Source organism: Tetrao urogallus, assembly GCF_951394365.1.
Source record: "Tetrao urogallus genome assembly, chromosome: 9".
In the NCBI taxonomy this organism is placed as follows: Eukaryota; Metazoa; Chordata; class Aves; order Galliformes; family Phasianidae; genus Tetrao; species Tetrao urogallus.
Genome location: NC_136822.1, coordinates 22,620,171 through 22,635,800, shown reverse-complemented (window position 1 = coordinate 22,635,800; position 15,630 = coordinate 22,620,171). Strand labels below are relative to the sequence as shown.

At 44.1% G+C, this 15,630-nt stretch overlaps 1 protein-coding gene across 1 annotated transcript in view; it reads left to right on the top strand.

Annotated features, from left to right (window-relative positions):
• ARHGEF26 (Rho guanine nucleotide exchange factor 26) overlaps positions 1-15,091 on the top strand; it is a gene marked incomplete at both ends in the record, with an annotated part of 37,411 nt that extends 22,320 nt beyond the window's left edge. The window contains 9 exons of the mRNA XM_079539904.1: positions 67-219; positions 691-820; positions 1,272-1,346; positions 2,791-2,880; positions 6,852-7,006; positions 10,791-11,000; positions 14,015-14,082; positions 14,503-14,607; positions 14,949-15,091. Coding sequence (XP_079396030.1) covers positions 67-219; positions 691-820; positions 1,272-1,346; positions 2,791-2,880; positions 6,852-7,006; positions 10,791-11,000; positions 14,015-14,082; positions 14,503-14,607; positions 14,949-15,091 — 1,129 coding nt within the window. The remainder of the gene's footprint in view (positions 1-66; positions 220-690; positions 821-1,271; positions 1,347-2,790; positions 2,881-6,851; positions 7,007-10,790; positions 11,001-14,014; positions 14,083-14,502; positions 14,608-14,948) is intronic.
• Between the last annotated feature and the right edge of the window lie 539 nt (positions 15,092-15,630).

Genomic DNA, 15,630 nt, shown 5'->3' with positions numbered 1-15,630 from the left:
GTAAAATGCTGCAAGGAAGTTGCTGTTGCTTTTGTAAAATGAGTGGTTTCTTTCCTTTTTTCACAGGTTCTTCAAAGAGCTTGAAGCAAGACATCAGAACAACATCTTCATTGACGATATTAGTGATATTGTGGAAAAGCATTCTTCCTCCACGTTTGATCCTTATGTAAAATACTGCACTAATGAAGTCTATCAGCAGCGAACGCTTCAGAAATTGCTGTAAGAGCTAATTTTAAAATATGATTGCAAAATCACTCCCTTCATAGTAGGAGGCAAAGGCTGTGGTACTTGGTGCGAGGCCTGGGGCTCACAGCATGTCCTCACATGCTTGATGTTCCTTCCTGCTGAAGGGCCTTTGAAGTCCCTGGGGGTGGAAACGCGCCGGGCTGCATCGTGCAGTCCTGGTTGTGGCTGTGTGTCACATTGCCTGTTTGCTGGTAAGTGCAGGTTTGTGAATTTACCAAAGCTGTGCTTTGCTTCTGTTACCTGTGAGTCTGTTTGCACTCATGTTCTCCTGTGGGAGAAAATGAGCTCCCTAAATGTCAGTACTGGTCATGCATATCTAAGCAAATAACACTGAAGGCTGCGATACAGATCTTTCAAACTGCATCTCCCCTATTTCTGAAATCTGCCAACTTTCACAATTCCTGGGTAAAACACTGTTAAGTTCCCCTCCCTTTTCCTCACCAGAGCTACAAATCCAGCATTTAAAGAGGTGTTGTCACGCATTGAGTCCCATGAAGACTGCAGGAATTTACCGATGATCTCCTTCCTCATTCTCCCTATGCAGAGAGTTACTCGTCTTCCATTGCTGATGGATGTGAGAATGTTGCTTTTCTTTTTTTCCCTTTATGTGTTCTCTTAATGTTAGCTCTCCTTTATGTTCGATTCCTGGCTGATCCCATTGCTTGTACGAGGCGCAGGGCTGTAAGTACTGACAAGGCTGCTGAGCATGACGTGCAGTAGCATTTATTTGGTTATGCAGTCAAACATTAAATATTTAGAAGTCCAATCAGAAAGGTTCTATAGTAGAATTGATTCTGAAACCAAGGAGGAATAACTTGGCACAGAAGCTACACAGACTGTTAGGATTAAAATCAATCAATTAGCGTCATTTCATTTATCTGTAAGTCCATAGTGTTCTCTCATTTATCTGTAAGTTCACAGCTGGTTCTTCAGCTCTTTGATTACCATTAATGTGTATGTAATTTTCTGTATTTGTTACAGTCTGTGCTTTTTAGTTCTGTGCAGTAATGGATGTTTTCTTTCAGACTATTTGTCAGAAAACTCCTAAAGATTCACCGAAATATGAGAACTGCAAGCAGGCTCTGAAGGAAGTGAGCAAGGTATGTCCTGTAGTGCAGAAAAAGTCTGTGCTTAAGCCTGTCTGCTTTTGCTGCACGCTAAGGGTGTCTGCTGCTGTCAGTTGTTTGCCAAGAATCAAAGGTAGAAGAGTGCAAGTCCATTTCCATGCATATTGGTTGGAGATTTTGACAGCACTTACAACAAATTCCAGTTTGTTTTATGTGAAACTAAGCAAGCTGATTATTATTATTTTTAATTAGTGAGAAATTCCAATTCATCTGTTTAAAATATGTGTATACATGTTCTAGATAGCTGCAGATAGGCATATTCTGGAAATAGAAGACTGTCAAGCAGGGCATTGTGGTATGAAAAGAAAATTAAGAATTTCAGGGCTATTTTTTGCCTGCAAGATCTGTTTCAGAAGCCATAGCGCATCACAGACTGTCATTAAATGTGATTATTGACATTGCTTAAAAATAACCTTTCAGGCCTACATATTGCTTTGGGCCTTGAATATTCCTGTGTAAGGGAGAGCAGCAAAGGATATAAAAGCTCTACATTGTCTTAATCAAAATCAGTCCATAGTGGCCTTTCTCTTGGCTGAATTATTGTCTTTCTCTTACTTAGGAAAATATCCTAAACTCAGGAACACTGTACTGTTGCCAACACAATTACTTTTTCCATAGGAGCAGTAAATGATTTGTAAAGTGATTTTTAAAAGAAGAAAAGGCTCATTAACTGAAGGAAATCCTGCATGGTATTTGTGGAGTTAAAGGGAATGTGATTGGATGCCCTTCTGACTGCACCTGTGGGTGCATGCCTCTTCCCTGGTGTGCAGGCTTCAGCAGGGCTATGGTGTGTGCTTTGAGATTGTGTCCTGAATGTCAGCTGCAGTGAAGCCGTCCCTGGGGAAGTTTCATAGAATCATAGAAAGGCCAAGGTTGAAAAGGACCTTAAAGATCATCTAGTTTCAGTGCCCCTACTGTGGGCAGGGCTGCCAGCCCCTAGAGCAGTTTGCCTGAGTTCAACAAGGTGGCACAGCAGTATTTGTATTGGGACTTCCTTCTATGAAGGAGCTGCATGCGTGTGATAGCCGTCAGTGTGCAGCACGGATTGTCAGGCTGGAAGGATGGGTTCTGTGGGGCTGGGTGCTCATGTAGATCAGTGAGTGTAACCCTTCTCAGTCAGGTCTTCTGGCCGTAGCTTTGTACCATGAGGGCTGTGCTGAAGAAGAAATAGTAATCATAGCATTGTGGAGTGGTGTGGGTTGAGAGGGGCCTCGTCCAGTCCACTCCCAGAGCAGAACCAGCTCTCAGCTCTGACCAGGTCACTCTGGTGCATTCGTTCAGATCTTGAAAGCATTGTGAAAATGTCAGATCCTTTGTAAATGCTTCCACAGAAGTGTGTTGGATCAAGGAACAGGAGTTACTGGTATTACAGATTGTGAGGACGTGAAACGCGCTCAGCAGATGTCTTGTTTTTCAGTTGGTGCGTTTGTGCAATGAAGGTGCTCGGAAAATGGAAAGGACAGAAATGATGTACACGATTAACTCCCAGCTGGAATTTAAAATCAAGGTATGATTAAATCAAGGAACCAGAATCATTTAGCACAGAAGGAGCTTTGACTGTGTGTTAAGTTTTGGTAGCTTCATTACCAAATGCACAAAGTAAATTAGGGCAGGCTGTAGTCCTGACATGACTTCTCAGTTAATGGGAAGACAAATTCATATTCTAAGGTAGCTGAAGCTCTGGAAACTTGAGTAACTGAGGACTGCTGCACCTTTAGCAAGGTCTGTTAAGCTTTGAGGTGAGACTTTTTAGGGAAATAGAATAGAAGAATGTCTTTTTTTAAGAATAAAGTAGCATTAATTGCCAAAGAATGTATGCCCAGGCTTTGGTCTACCTGTGTGGATGAAAGCCTGTCCCTGGTGGAGTGCCTAATATGACATTACACTGTTTCATGTCTTTTACAAAGATGTGCAAGACGGTTTTGTCACAAGTACTGCATGGTGCCATGCTTTGCTCTGCCTGTGTCCTTCTCATCACTGGTTTTCTTGAGGACTGTCAGGTTTTGAGTTAACTTTCTCTGTCTTTACTCTCACATAAAGAAAATCAGAGAAATGCTCAGCATCATTTCTGAGAAGCATCACAGTTCTCTGCTGCAGTGGCAGCCGTGTCATGGAACCTGTATAGCTCACACATGAATTGACTGATCTGAGAAAAGGAAACATTTCTGGGGGGAAGCATTGCATGGCAAAGCAATTGCATTTCTCTCTTGAGCACATTGTGAGGCAGTGTGTGAATGACTTCTGATGCCTTTCCTTACACATGGGTGGGCACTGCCATGAACTGTGGGCAGCTCTGAAATTTTGAAATTTTGCCTGAAATAGATCTCAGACTTCAGCTGAGGAAAAAAACATCTCTCTAATAAGAGTGAGTCAGCGTATGTTACAGCAAAAAGGGTTTTTTAATACCTGTTTGATGAAGTGTTACTTGCTCTCCACGTCAGTTCAGCAGCAGAAAGGGACACCTGTTTATCTATTGCAGCTGAAATGAAACAATTCCTTGGTTGAGTTTTAGCACCCCAGCTCTGCATTTTCTGAGAATGAGAGGTAAAGTTCAGCACCCCATTTCTGTCGAGGTGAGAGTTAATGCTGCAGAGCAGGTGTGTGAGCTGCCCTTGTGCCTGCCCTGCTGCTCACTGATGCGCCACGCAGGCGGCTGCTGCGTCTGTACTGACAGCACTGCTGTACTGACACCAGGAGATTTCACCCAGGAGCTGCACCAACCAACGGCTGTTAGCCCAAGAAAGGGTCCTAACACTATTTGAACATCCAGATTGCAGTAGGGTGAAATCTGTAGCAGAAATAACAACAGTTGGTGGGGTTTTGTTGTACGTGCAAAAAACCTCTTGAAGTACATTGAGTCTTCTTTGTTAAATTCATTGTTCATTCACTGTTAAAGTACCATTTCTGTGATTTGTGTCTCACTACATAACCAGTATAGTTTTGAGAGAAGGTTTTGGTTGGTATTTGTCATCAGATGTGAAGTATGGATTTATGTCTTCAGGTGGTCAGTCTTGTTCTGAGTAAATCCTATCTCCAAAAAGGTATTTCTCACATTGTCTGCAGTATTTCTATTTACATACTAATAACAGTCATGTAACAAGAATAAAGGAAACATCTCCTGAGTGACATCACAGCATGTGCTAACACTGGTGATAACAGCCTCAGGTATTTGGATAATCTAAAATAGAGTTTTAAATAGTTTGACAACTTTGGGTGATTGGCTTCCCACGTTCCTTCCCAGTTTTCTGACCCACAGAAGCACCCAGCAGATCTTCAGTGCCCGTTATTTTTCTGTTGGCAGGGGATCAGGATATGGATCTGACCTTGCAGCAGGAACAGGCCCTGTGTGATCCTTGCAGTGGGCATGCTGGGACTGGCAGCTCTCAGTGATTTCATGACAATAATAGAACTTTATTTTCTTTTTCTGTATTCTTTATGCAATACTTTTTCCCTCCACGCCTGTTAATACGACCACTTAGTGGTTTACACTCCTTCTGTTTGAGCAGTGCCAGCTGGAATGCTTGCTGGATTGTTTTGGCCAAGTTCCAATACATGTTAAGTTCTGATGGCTTACTTTACACAGAGAGCAGATGATGTACACGTCGTACTCTTTTGTCAATTAAGGGAAAATTAATATTAAAGTAAGCACAAGATGCCTCTGGAATACAGTTGACTAGGAAGATCTGATGAACTCATTTGAAATAGAGATTAGAGAGCTTTTTAGTTCATGCTCTAGAAATCTTTAGAATAGCTTTATCTGAAGAACAGTCGTGATGATTCTATTCCGTATCCATCATAGATCAGGTAAACTATTTCTGTTCTTTTCTCATACATTTTGTAATTCTTAATTTCTTTGCTGTGATTGTAGAGCATTACATGGGAGTACAAGAGAAGCTGTTAAAATCTACATCACTTCTGTACGTGGCTCATCTGTAGGCTCTGTATTTTTAATGAAGATTCAGATGTGGGGTTTTTGGGGGTTTTAGTGCCAGGAAAGGAATTTTCTGCAAAAGCTTGAGTCCAAGAACCAAACTGCTCTGTCATTTCTGGACCCACAGTCCGGCCTTTTGATTTTGTGAAGTCCCCTAGGAGGTGGTGTAACCTCTGGTCTGATGTTTCACATTTATTATCATCACAGGGAACTGCTACTACATTTCAGGAAGGGTAAATATGTGAAGCTGCCTGCTTACAAAAATGTACTGAAGCTGCAGAGCTTTGATTCGGCGTAAGACTTTTTTTTTTTTTTTCAGTTAAATGCTTTTATGAACTTAGAAATTACTTAGATTACAGAGATGAAATTTGGCAGCTCTTCTGCGTTGCCATATCAGAGTACTGAGCTGAATTGAGCCTTTGTAAGCTGTGTGGTTAATTGAGGTGTTTCTATCACTTTCTCCAAGGACTGTCACTTTATAAGTTGGATTGATGTTAGCCACAGATGTGGGATGAGCAGCAGTGTCAGTGAATGAACTCAAAATTACAGCGATTTCTAGTAAGGTTGTCTGACTCACTAACAGAGATGGAGACTTGGGTGAAAATCTACTTAGGAAGAATGGGTTCAAATCAAATCCTGCATTTTCAAATTGGAGAATATGGAATCACAGAATCACCAGGCTTGGAGAAGATTTCTTACGATCATTCAGTGCAGCCTCCCATGTATCCCAGTACTGCCCCAGCCGTGTCCCCAAGAACCACATCTGCCCTTCCTTAAACACCGTCAGGATGGTCACTGCACCACTTCCCAGGGCAGCCTGTGCCAGTGCCTGTCTGCCCTTTCTAAGAAAGTACTCACTGAAATAATGGCAGGTTATACATATATTTATCATATATCACTGCTGTACATCTGCAGTATAGCACAAGTGGTGCTCCAGTGGATGGCTGCGTGGAGGACCAAATCCAGCTGAGCAGTTACTGTGGTCTCTTCTGGATGTGTGAAGATACAAATCAGTCTGAGGCAAAACTAAAAAAGTTGGAGGTTTCCTTAATCTGTAATGATGTGTAATGGTTTCAAGGGAACCAGCTACACTGCTGGGCTTGTCAAGGGGCAGAAGCAGCACCCTGCTGGAGCAGCCCTCAGCACTGTGAGGAGCTGAGCGCCATGGGCAGCCCAGCTCCTGCCAGCAGTCGGGAACAGCCAGCCCTGATTGTGTCCCATCCATGTCCATGTGCTCCTGAGGGAATGGGCTGCTGCCAGCACCAGACAAGCAGTTTTCCTCTCCTTAGGGCATCATTTCCACCCCGAAGTGTGAGTGGTTGGGAGCTCATTTTGATCATGGATGAGCAATTAGGTTAGGAATATGAGAATTTTCAAGCATTTGCAAGCTCTCACTTGTGGATACTTTAAAACTTGTACTCCTCATCTCTGCACTTTGAGTTTATTCAAGTGGGTTTTTTCTGAATATTTGTTTCCTGATCTTAAAAAAAGGAGGGGGAAAAAAAACTATTTTTAGAATATTAAAATGTTGTTTTCTTGATTTTTAGCCATTTCCATTGGTTTCTTCTTCACGATGGTTAGTGAAAAGGGGAGAGTTAACAGCCTATGTAGAAGACACGGGACTTTTCTCTAAAAGGACTTCTAAACAGCAGGTGTACTTCTTCCTCTTCAATGATGTCCTCATCATCACCAAGAAGAAGAGGTAAGAGCTTCACCAATACAAAATCTCGTGTTCGGCTCATGCGGCACACGGAGGCCATCCATCATGGAGCTGTGTTGTGAGTTGTGACTGCTGTGTGTGCCTCATCCCAAGGGAAATGAAACCAGCATTTCCTGCCGTGGGAAGGGCAAACGTGATTGCATGCACAGAATTGCTCTGTATTTTCTAGCCATTTGCTAATTGGAAAACTGAATGAGGTTTGAAGGGGCCTGGTACAAAATGTGGATTAAACGTGTTACTTAGTCAAAATTTGTGAAGCTGTTTATACAGTTACAGGAGTTACTTTGAGACAGGTTTACGGGAAGATGCTTCCAGTGGTCCCCAGTTAAACTTTTATCACTGGATTTGAGGGGAGACTTGGAATAATCTAATGGAATTTGCATCCTCTGATGTTGCTGTTAAATAATACTTGATAGACAAACCTTCCTGAGGCTGAAAACTCTTTGGAAGGATGATTTTGGATTTGCGTTGATCAGTTGAGCCAAATTCCAGCTGTTTGTAAGAGATGCTGTTCTGTGAAACTTCAAATCATAATTTTAATCAGAACTTAGGAGGAGTGAGTTAGAGTATAAAATTTGCGAAGAAAATGTGAATATTCCAAAATGGAGGAAAATATATTTAACTCAAAACACCGCTGTGCAAGTGAGGAGGAAAATTAGTGGAGTTGTCCCCAGCTCTTAATGCTGTGACCGTGACCCTGAGATTCAGTGCTGATCGAGGTCCTGCTGGAACGTTCCCTCCAAGGCCCCTTGTTCCACCTCTGGCTGCTCACCAGAGCCCTCTCTCATTTCTTAAGCTGTGTTTTTCTCACGGGCCTGCTGTTGTTGTGTGGCTGTGTTGGTAGCTAAGTAAATGTCTGAGTTAGGAAAACGATGATGAGTTTATTATCCGTGTTGTTATGTTGTTTATTGGCTGGTTGTCCAGATTATAACGCAGGTTTTTATAACAATGCATCTTATTAAAGCTTTGGGGCTTTCGATTTATAATGTCTTCCAGCTGCTGGAATCGAAACGTCCTGAATGGGCCCAGAAACCAAAATTAAAGCAAACTTAACAATCAGCTTGATCTGGTCAATTGAACAACACCCCCTGAGCACACCAGAATGGAAGAGAGTTTGTGTGTGAACCTCCCAGTCCTCTGGGCATGAAGCATGCACTTACCCGAGTGAATATGGTCATTAATAACGTTTGAGCTTTGGTGAGCTGCTCTCCTTCCCCCAGTGTTACCATGGACACTGCAGCAGTGGACAGAAATATTTGTTGCTAGCCGAGTTCAGATATTTGTATTTCTACTGCAGCAATTGCTTTCTCAAAAGATTGTCGTTGCACAACCAAATCACTCTACTGTGCTAAAAATACTAATTACTTAGTGCTGCAATCATGCTGCTTCATCCTTTCCCCAAGTTCAGCTGTCCTGGGTGAGCAGTTTGCCATATATGCAGAAACTTGCGCGTGCTGGGATGGCCCAGAGCTCCTCTTCCCACAGCACTGTGGTGGTGGCCGTGCCCAGTGGCAGTGTGAGGAGCTGCCTGCCCAGTGAGATACAGCTGCGTTCTGCCCATCTGCATTTTAGAAACAGTTTGCACGTGTCAGAATTGTCATTGGATGAACTGCGCCTTGAATACCAAGGGAACTAGCACTCCAGAAGCCTTTTTGTAATGAAAAGTAGTACGTTTTAGCTGAGCAAATACAAAGAGTGTGTTGGGGTGTACTTAGGATGCAATGGGGTTCTTGTTCTTAAATCTAATGATGCTTTATTAATGGTAGTCATCCTGAGCTACAGTCTGACTTCTGTTTGAAATCAAAGCACCAGCACAGGCAGTTGTTCCACCACACTTTGACCAGGTCAGGCAAACAGTGGCTGAGTGATACTCAGTAGCATTGAGAAAAGCACAGAAGAGGATGTGTGAGTGATGTTGTGGACCTGTCACGTCGATTCTGGACAACAAAGCATGCATTTCCGTACTGCTCAGCTCTCAGTTTTTCTTTTTTTCTCCTCAACTTCATTGCTGAACTGCAAATTGCCACTGCTGTGGCCATGACTCCCATTACAGGGTCCCTTAAACCAACGGTGTGCATTGACATTGGATTTGAAGGTAATACTGCAACACAGTGAGTAGCAGAATAGCAGGCAGTGTAGTTCACATCTTGAGTTCTTTCAGTCTGCCCTGAGATGCACATGGACTGCACAATGGCTCTTCGTACTGGTGCCATATCTGGGAAATGGCTTTCTCTGAGCTAGTGAAGAAATTCTTCCATGTTCCGCAGAGCATGGTGACACCAGTGCCTTGCTGAGATGGAGGATATTTACTTCGTGCACAATACTGCCATGTTTGTATGCATTTCTATCATAATGAGTTTTCATCTTTCTTCCCCTTCTACACCCCTAACACGGATGGATAAGAAGGACTGTGCTTACACCTCTCCTGCACAGCTGATGAGTGTAACTGCAGGCTGTGGATGTGGATTTGTCTGCTGTCAGGCACACGGAGCTTCCTCAGAAGAGTGGTCATTTCACAAGTGCCCCTGGGGGGGAGGTTGACCAGCAGAGGCGATTCTCTTCCTGCGGATTTGTAAGCTTACACTGTAACAGTGCTTTGCTAAAAACAGGACACAGCTGGCCTACAACTCTACCCATAGTCAGATACCTCCTTTTTTCAGTATGCCCTCCTGGGACCACGGAGATCTGCTTTGTGTCCCTCAGTTACTGATACCCAGAGCTGTCAGTGAGCTAGCTCTGCATCCTGTGAGTTCAGGAGAACCTCACAATTAATGAAGCTTTGTTACATACAGCTGAAGTAAAACCGCCTTACTGAGTGTTCAGAAAACTTACCTGCAGCATCCTGAGTGCTGCACAAGACTGCAGGCTTGTATTTGAGTCTGAGTTCACATTTATTGAAAATTCTGCTTTTTGTGACCCTCTAAGAAAACCTCTCAAATCTCATCTGCTTTCAGCGCTCGATGGCTTGTCAGCTTCTGAGGTTTATCTTGGCATTGGAATGCAGCTGGACTTCATACACTGGAAATCACCTGAAGGTTAAATTCTGTTTGGGAATGTTAGCTGTTCACAGCTGCTTGAAAAACCATGGTTTTTTTCCAAGCTGCCGGGAGTTATTTTGCCACAAAAGTTGTAATGCTAACAGTGATTAAACTTTGCTGAAGGAATTTTACCAGTGTTGGAGGGCATGGTGGCACTGGGTTGGGGTTGGGCTTGAGGATCTCAGAGGTCTTTTCCAGCCCTTACGATTCTGTGGTTCTTTGCCTCTTTTTAGAAGTCACAGTTGGATGATGCTATGTCATTAGTTTCAGAACAATGTAAAATAGATTTTAGCACCTTATACCTGCAGATGGACAAGGAGTAGATGATCCTGTGTTTTAAAGGTTGATAGTGCTCTATTGGGAAGCAGTTTGCCTATCCATATTTCTGTGGGCACAAGGAAAAGGAAAGTGTATTTTTTTCTTATGTATTCTAATATGAAGGTCTGTGATTCACTTGGAGGTACAGAAGGAAATGCATAAGAACACAATTGCTGTGCCTCATTTCTGGTTTAGTGGAGTAAGTTGAGCATATGGAGCAATGCACTGCAGGCTGTGGGAAGCTGGTAGTTTCAGAAAGAAATGTGCAGAAAAGATGAAGATACAAAATGTCAGAATTGTGCCATTCAGCGTGGTTAAAGCAGATTCTATACTGGATTTGCTTCCAGAGGCACTTAGTGGAAGCTGACACTGAACTTGTGGCTTTTGTTTTTGTTTTAATTGTTCTGCAGTGAGGAGAGTTACAACGTCACAGATTATTCCTTAAGGGATCAGCTGGTGGTCCAGCAGTGTGACAGTGAGGACCTGACCTCTTCTCCCATGAAGAACACTTCAGCCATGCTGTACTCACGGCAGAGCTCCCCAGTTCACCTCTTCAGGCTGTCTGTCCTCAGTAACCATGCAGGAGAGAAGGTGGAGCTGCTTTTGGGAACAGAAACTCAGTAAGTAACAGCAAATAGCAGAATAAAATGTTAAAATACTGGAGGAAGCCATGTACCTCTCTGAGCTTCTCTGCAGTAGCTTTTCACTTCCCTTAGGGAAGGCCTCATGGCAGCTTGCAGCCACATCAGGTTCTTCATCACAGGGCAGTGGCATGGCCACAAGCTGCTGGAGCTCTTGGATACAGTCTGGAGTTGGGTGTTCCTCTGTGGGTCTGGGTGCTGGGATCCACAATGTTTGTGTTTCCAGCTTGAGATTATTCTAATTCCATTTGAACTGCAAATGTGGCTGAGGTATCTATAAGTACATTTGTTTAAACACTCTTTGACAAATGTTCTTCTGAGAGCTGGAAGTTGCCTGTGAACACAGAGCCTTCCTGTAGTTGTGCCCTGAGGGCAAGTGCCTAAAGGAAACCAGAGTAGCAGCTCGTGCACTGCAGTTGAAAGCACTGCATGTATCGTGCATTCTGCAGCCTGCTTACATGCACAGCTGTCCTGCAGGTGGCTCAGGGCTGAAAGACAGCAGGGTGCATTCCTGACGAGCGCTCTGCGAGGAGCACTGCAGTGGTGGGCTGAGTTCCAGCCCTCTCCAGCACTGTTCCCATCTCACCCTGCAGCACAGCAGCTGACTGGCAGGGAAATGCTGCCTTCCGTGTGTTGGGTAGGGAGATTTCCTTCTTGTGGGTCTTGATAGGACAGCCTTGAAAAATCTCACTGCAGACTCCTTCAGGACTGCTCTGATACTTCCTCTGTACTGGTTTCTCCCAAGCAGTGTATCCTAATGGTTGTTTGAGCAGCGTGGCATTTATAGCACAGCACAGCTCATCCTGAGGCGTGGTAGCAGGCAGACATCGGGTGTGAAGGCTGCGTGCTGCTGTCCTGCAGCTGTGGTTTGTGCACAGTTGTAACAATGGTTGGATGGTGTGGGAGTGGGAACGGCACAGCAGTGACTGGGAGGAGGAGTTGGGCATCGCCTGGGGAAGCTGCGGAGCTGTGCTGGGATAGAGGTGGTCCTTGTTCTCCTGAAGCTGTTCTGGAGGGTGTCCTGCTTTTGAACAGAACAACAAGCAGCATCTTGTTCTTTCGGGTGCGAGTCCCCAAGAGGCACTCGTTCCTCTGTGGTGCCATTAACTTTCACACAGCCTTACAAAAGTGAAAGATCCCATCTGTTTGGTGGGAGCTGGAGGCAGGACAGAAGGCACAGAGCACAGAATGCTCCAGACGGAGCCCAGCCTGGAAACATTTGCATTTTAGGTTTGCCTTCGGAGTTTAGAATAACCCTGAAAGAAGCTACAGATCATTAATGATATCTATTAAAGATCTCATTATAAAGTAAGCAGATGATTCAGACTTGTTTGGAAACGCTTTCTTATTGGGGAAAAATGAGGCGCATTTTTAGTTGTCTGGTCTTCTTATAAGAAGACATTTTGTTCTACAGATTTGTTACTGCTTTGCTATATGTGGCTTGTGGTATAAATAGCAGTCTAGCAGATTGTCATCAAGAGGAAGAATTCTGACAATAATTACTTGATTTGAAAGCTGTCTTTTTATAGATTATTGTGAACTGCATACGCGGGTCGCAGACAAACCCTGGGTGTAGGAGGACAGGCAGGCAGTGTGCAGCTGAGGCCGGGCTGCAGTGCTCACTGAACACAGCTTTGCACGTTGAACAGCTCAGATTTGTGGTGCTGTGTGCTCACGTTCTGCCACTTGGAGCAGCCGGAGGCTCCTGGGGGGAAGCAGCAGCTGTGGGCAGGAGCTGTGCAGGACGGTTTCACAGCAGTGCGGCTGCGCGGCGCTGGCTCAGACCCTGCGTCCTGCGCCCGTCCTTAGGGCACTCCTCCCACATGCAGGTGCTGCTGCTGCTGCAGGCGTTCCTTGTAGTGGAATGGTCGTTTAGCAGGAGATTATCCACTGGGGCTGGCATGTTTTTATTTTTGTTTTCCAGATTGTCTTCTTATGCATGGAACATTAATAATCTTGTAAAAATACAATAAAAGCTACAGAAGTTTATGTGTAAAAGTGGAGGCTTTCCTAGATGGGCTGAAAGATAGAAGAGGTGTTTTCTTGACTGGATTTTTCATTTAATTCCGGGGAGAGGGGGACCCCAGAGGGAGTATTTCCATAAAGGAAATGCTGCTCAGATGTATGAAGAACGGAATATTTGGACTGGAAGGCAGTATGAAATTACCCAATTTTTGTCATCTGTCTGAAAGAAAATGCAATTCTTGTGTTAAGAAAATGTGAATCTGTAACATGCTTCTAAAGCAAAGAACAAAATTAAGCACATGCAAAACACTGAATGCTCCTTCATGTTTTGGTTGAAACAAGTTCAGTGTGTCCTCAGATGTTTTGTGAAAAGATCAGGCTTCTAGGGAAGGCAGATGTTCATTATTTTGAGTTAAAACCACTGGCAGCAACAAAAGTCCTTCAGCCCTGCAGCTCCCTCATGTTATTGTAACCTGTACTGACAGCAAAGCCCTTCAACAAACATGAGATAAAACCAATTTACTGAGATGGAATTCACACCCTTGTTTGCCAAAATTCAAAGCTAGAGCGAGTAGGTTTTTAGCTTAGCAGTTACCTGGGGTGAGGATTAGCTTTATTTTCCTCACTGGTTTTCTGCATCTTCTACTCCTTTCCAAGCTGAGCTGTAGTAATTTGCACTTGTTGTTGTATGTGGCACGATGCTTAGAATCTCAATAATTCTTTCTGCTGTCCTCAGAAATGCTGATGGACAATCCAAAGCCCAGTGATGTGTTCAGGCCTCCACCCAGGACCTGATTTGAGTTGTCTCTCAAATTTCCCACATCAGCGCATCTGGAAACATAAACGTGCCCTGTGTGCATGGAGAACTTGTTTTCCTGACTCTTGCTTTTCATTCTAAGTACACTGTGCTGCTAAGCCTTGCTGTGGATACTTGTATTAGAACAGCTTTATTATGTTTGTCAGATGCTTCAGACATGAGGTGCATTACATATATGATATAATCATCATCTTGGTTTTGCTCTTTGCAGGAGTGAAAGAGCTCGCTGGATTACAGTGCTTGGACAAGACAGAGACAGGCAGAGCACAGACAGAACCAGTAAGTTCAGCTACCAGCAGCAGTGAGCACTGTGACGTGGGACTGGAAACGCACTGCCCCTTAGTGGTGCCTTCAGTACATGGATGCTGTACAGACCCCTGCTTTTCCTGGGCTCTTTTACTGCAGTACATGTGGAGTTGCCATCCCTTCCTTGTCCACAGGCACTTCTTCAAATTCTGTTTTGCTCTGTGGTTTCTGTTTGTTCATCAGTGTTCGGTGAGCTGTTCCAGTCTGTTAACAGAAGAGCGCAGCCCCGTCCCATGTGTTCAGGCAGTTTGTTGTGTGATGGGGAAGCCGCTTGCTGCTGCCTTTGGGTTTTGGTTTTTTGGAGTTGGGAGAACATTCTAAGTTAAGGGCGTACACAGCTTCACAGAAGATTTGTTACAGGAATTGTGTACCTCAGCTTCTTTTCTTCCACAGCTTTGACACAGGTAGAGATCATCAGAACTTACACAGCAAAGCAGTCAGACGAGCTGTCTCTTCAAGTTGCTGATGTTGTTTTGGTTTATCAAAAAGTAAATGATGGTGAGTAGCGTAACCACGTGTCAGCGCTGCAGATGACAGTTTGTTTCCTCATTAGCTTCCAATTAAAACTTGAGTCTTTTGGTTCAGGTTTCCAAAGGACAGCCTCTGTTTAAGCAGCACTTGTATCTCGTCCCTGTCGTAGCCCACAGAAAAGACTCGGGGACGGAACGGGCTGGGTGGTTTTGACATGTGAAATATCCACAGACGTGAAATTGAGTTGTCTAAAAATGTAGAGCTTGGGCACTTTGTCAGGCACCAGGTTTGTGCACCGCTGAAAAGTGCTGCCATGGTGTCTTTAAAGGCCTTGAGAAGGGTTCTCACTCTTTGTTCACATTTTGCAGGTTGGTATGAAGGGGAACGACTGCGGGATGGTGAAAGAGGGTGGTTTCCCATGGAGTGTGCCAAGGAGATCACGTGTCGTGCCACCATTGACAAGAACATGGAGCGCATGGGGCGTCTGCTGGGACTTGAAACCAACGTGTAGATGATTTCTGCATCCTCATATTGTGCTGCAGGATTTGCACTAAACTGCTGTCAGCAGGGGCACAGCTGCACACACTACAGCTCTTGCATGGAAGACGTGAGGCACAGATGCATTAAATACAGCGACAGCACTGATACTCAGCCCTTTTTGATTCGCGTTTTGAGAGCTATGAACTGATGCCTGGCTTGAGTAACGGCAGTTTCTATGAGAATTAGGTTCCTGGGCAGTGGAGATCAGCCATTCTTTGTTTTTAAAATGAGATTTCCCTTTCAGCTTTGGTTCCCTCATCCCTATTTGTATACTTTCTCCATCTGTTTTCTTGATGATTTTCACTTTCTTTCTTTCAAATTTAAAACCCCTCTCTAGCAGGCTGAATACCAGAAGCTCACCAAATAAATGCATACACTGAGCTGGAAGGAGAACAGGAGCATAACAGTGGGGGAACAGAGTTCCAACTCCTAAAAACTGCAGTATTACATTCCCAGAACCAGAAAAGGTGTCAAATGGGATACTTCCCTGTGTTGTCAAAACCTTTGTTT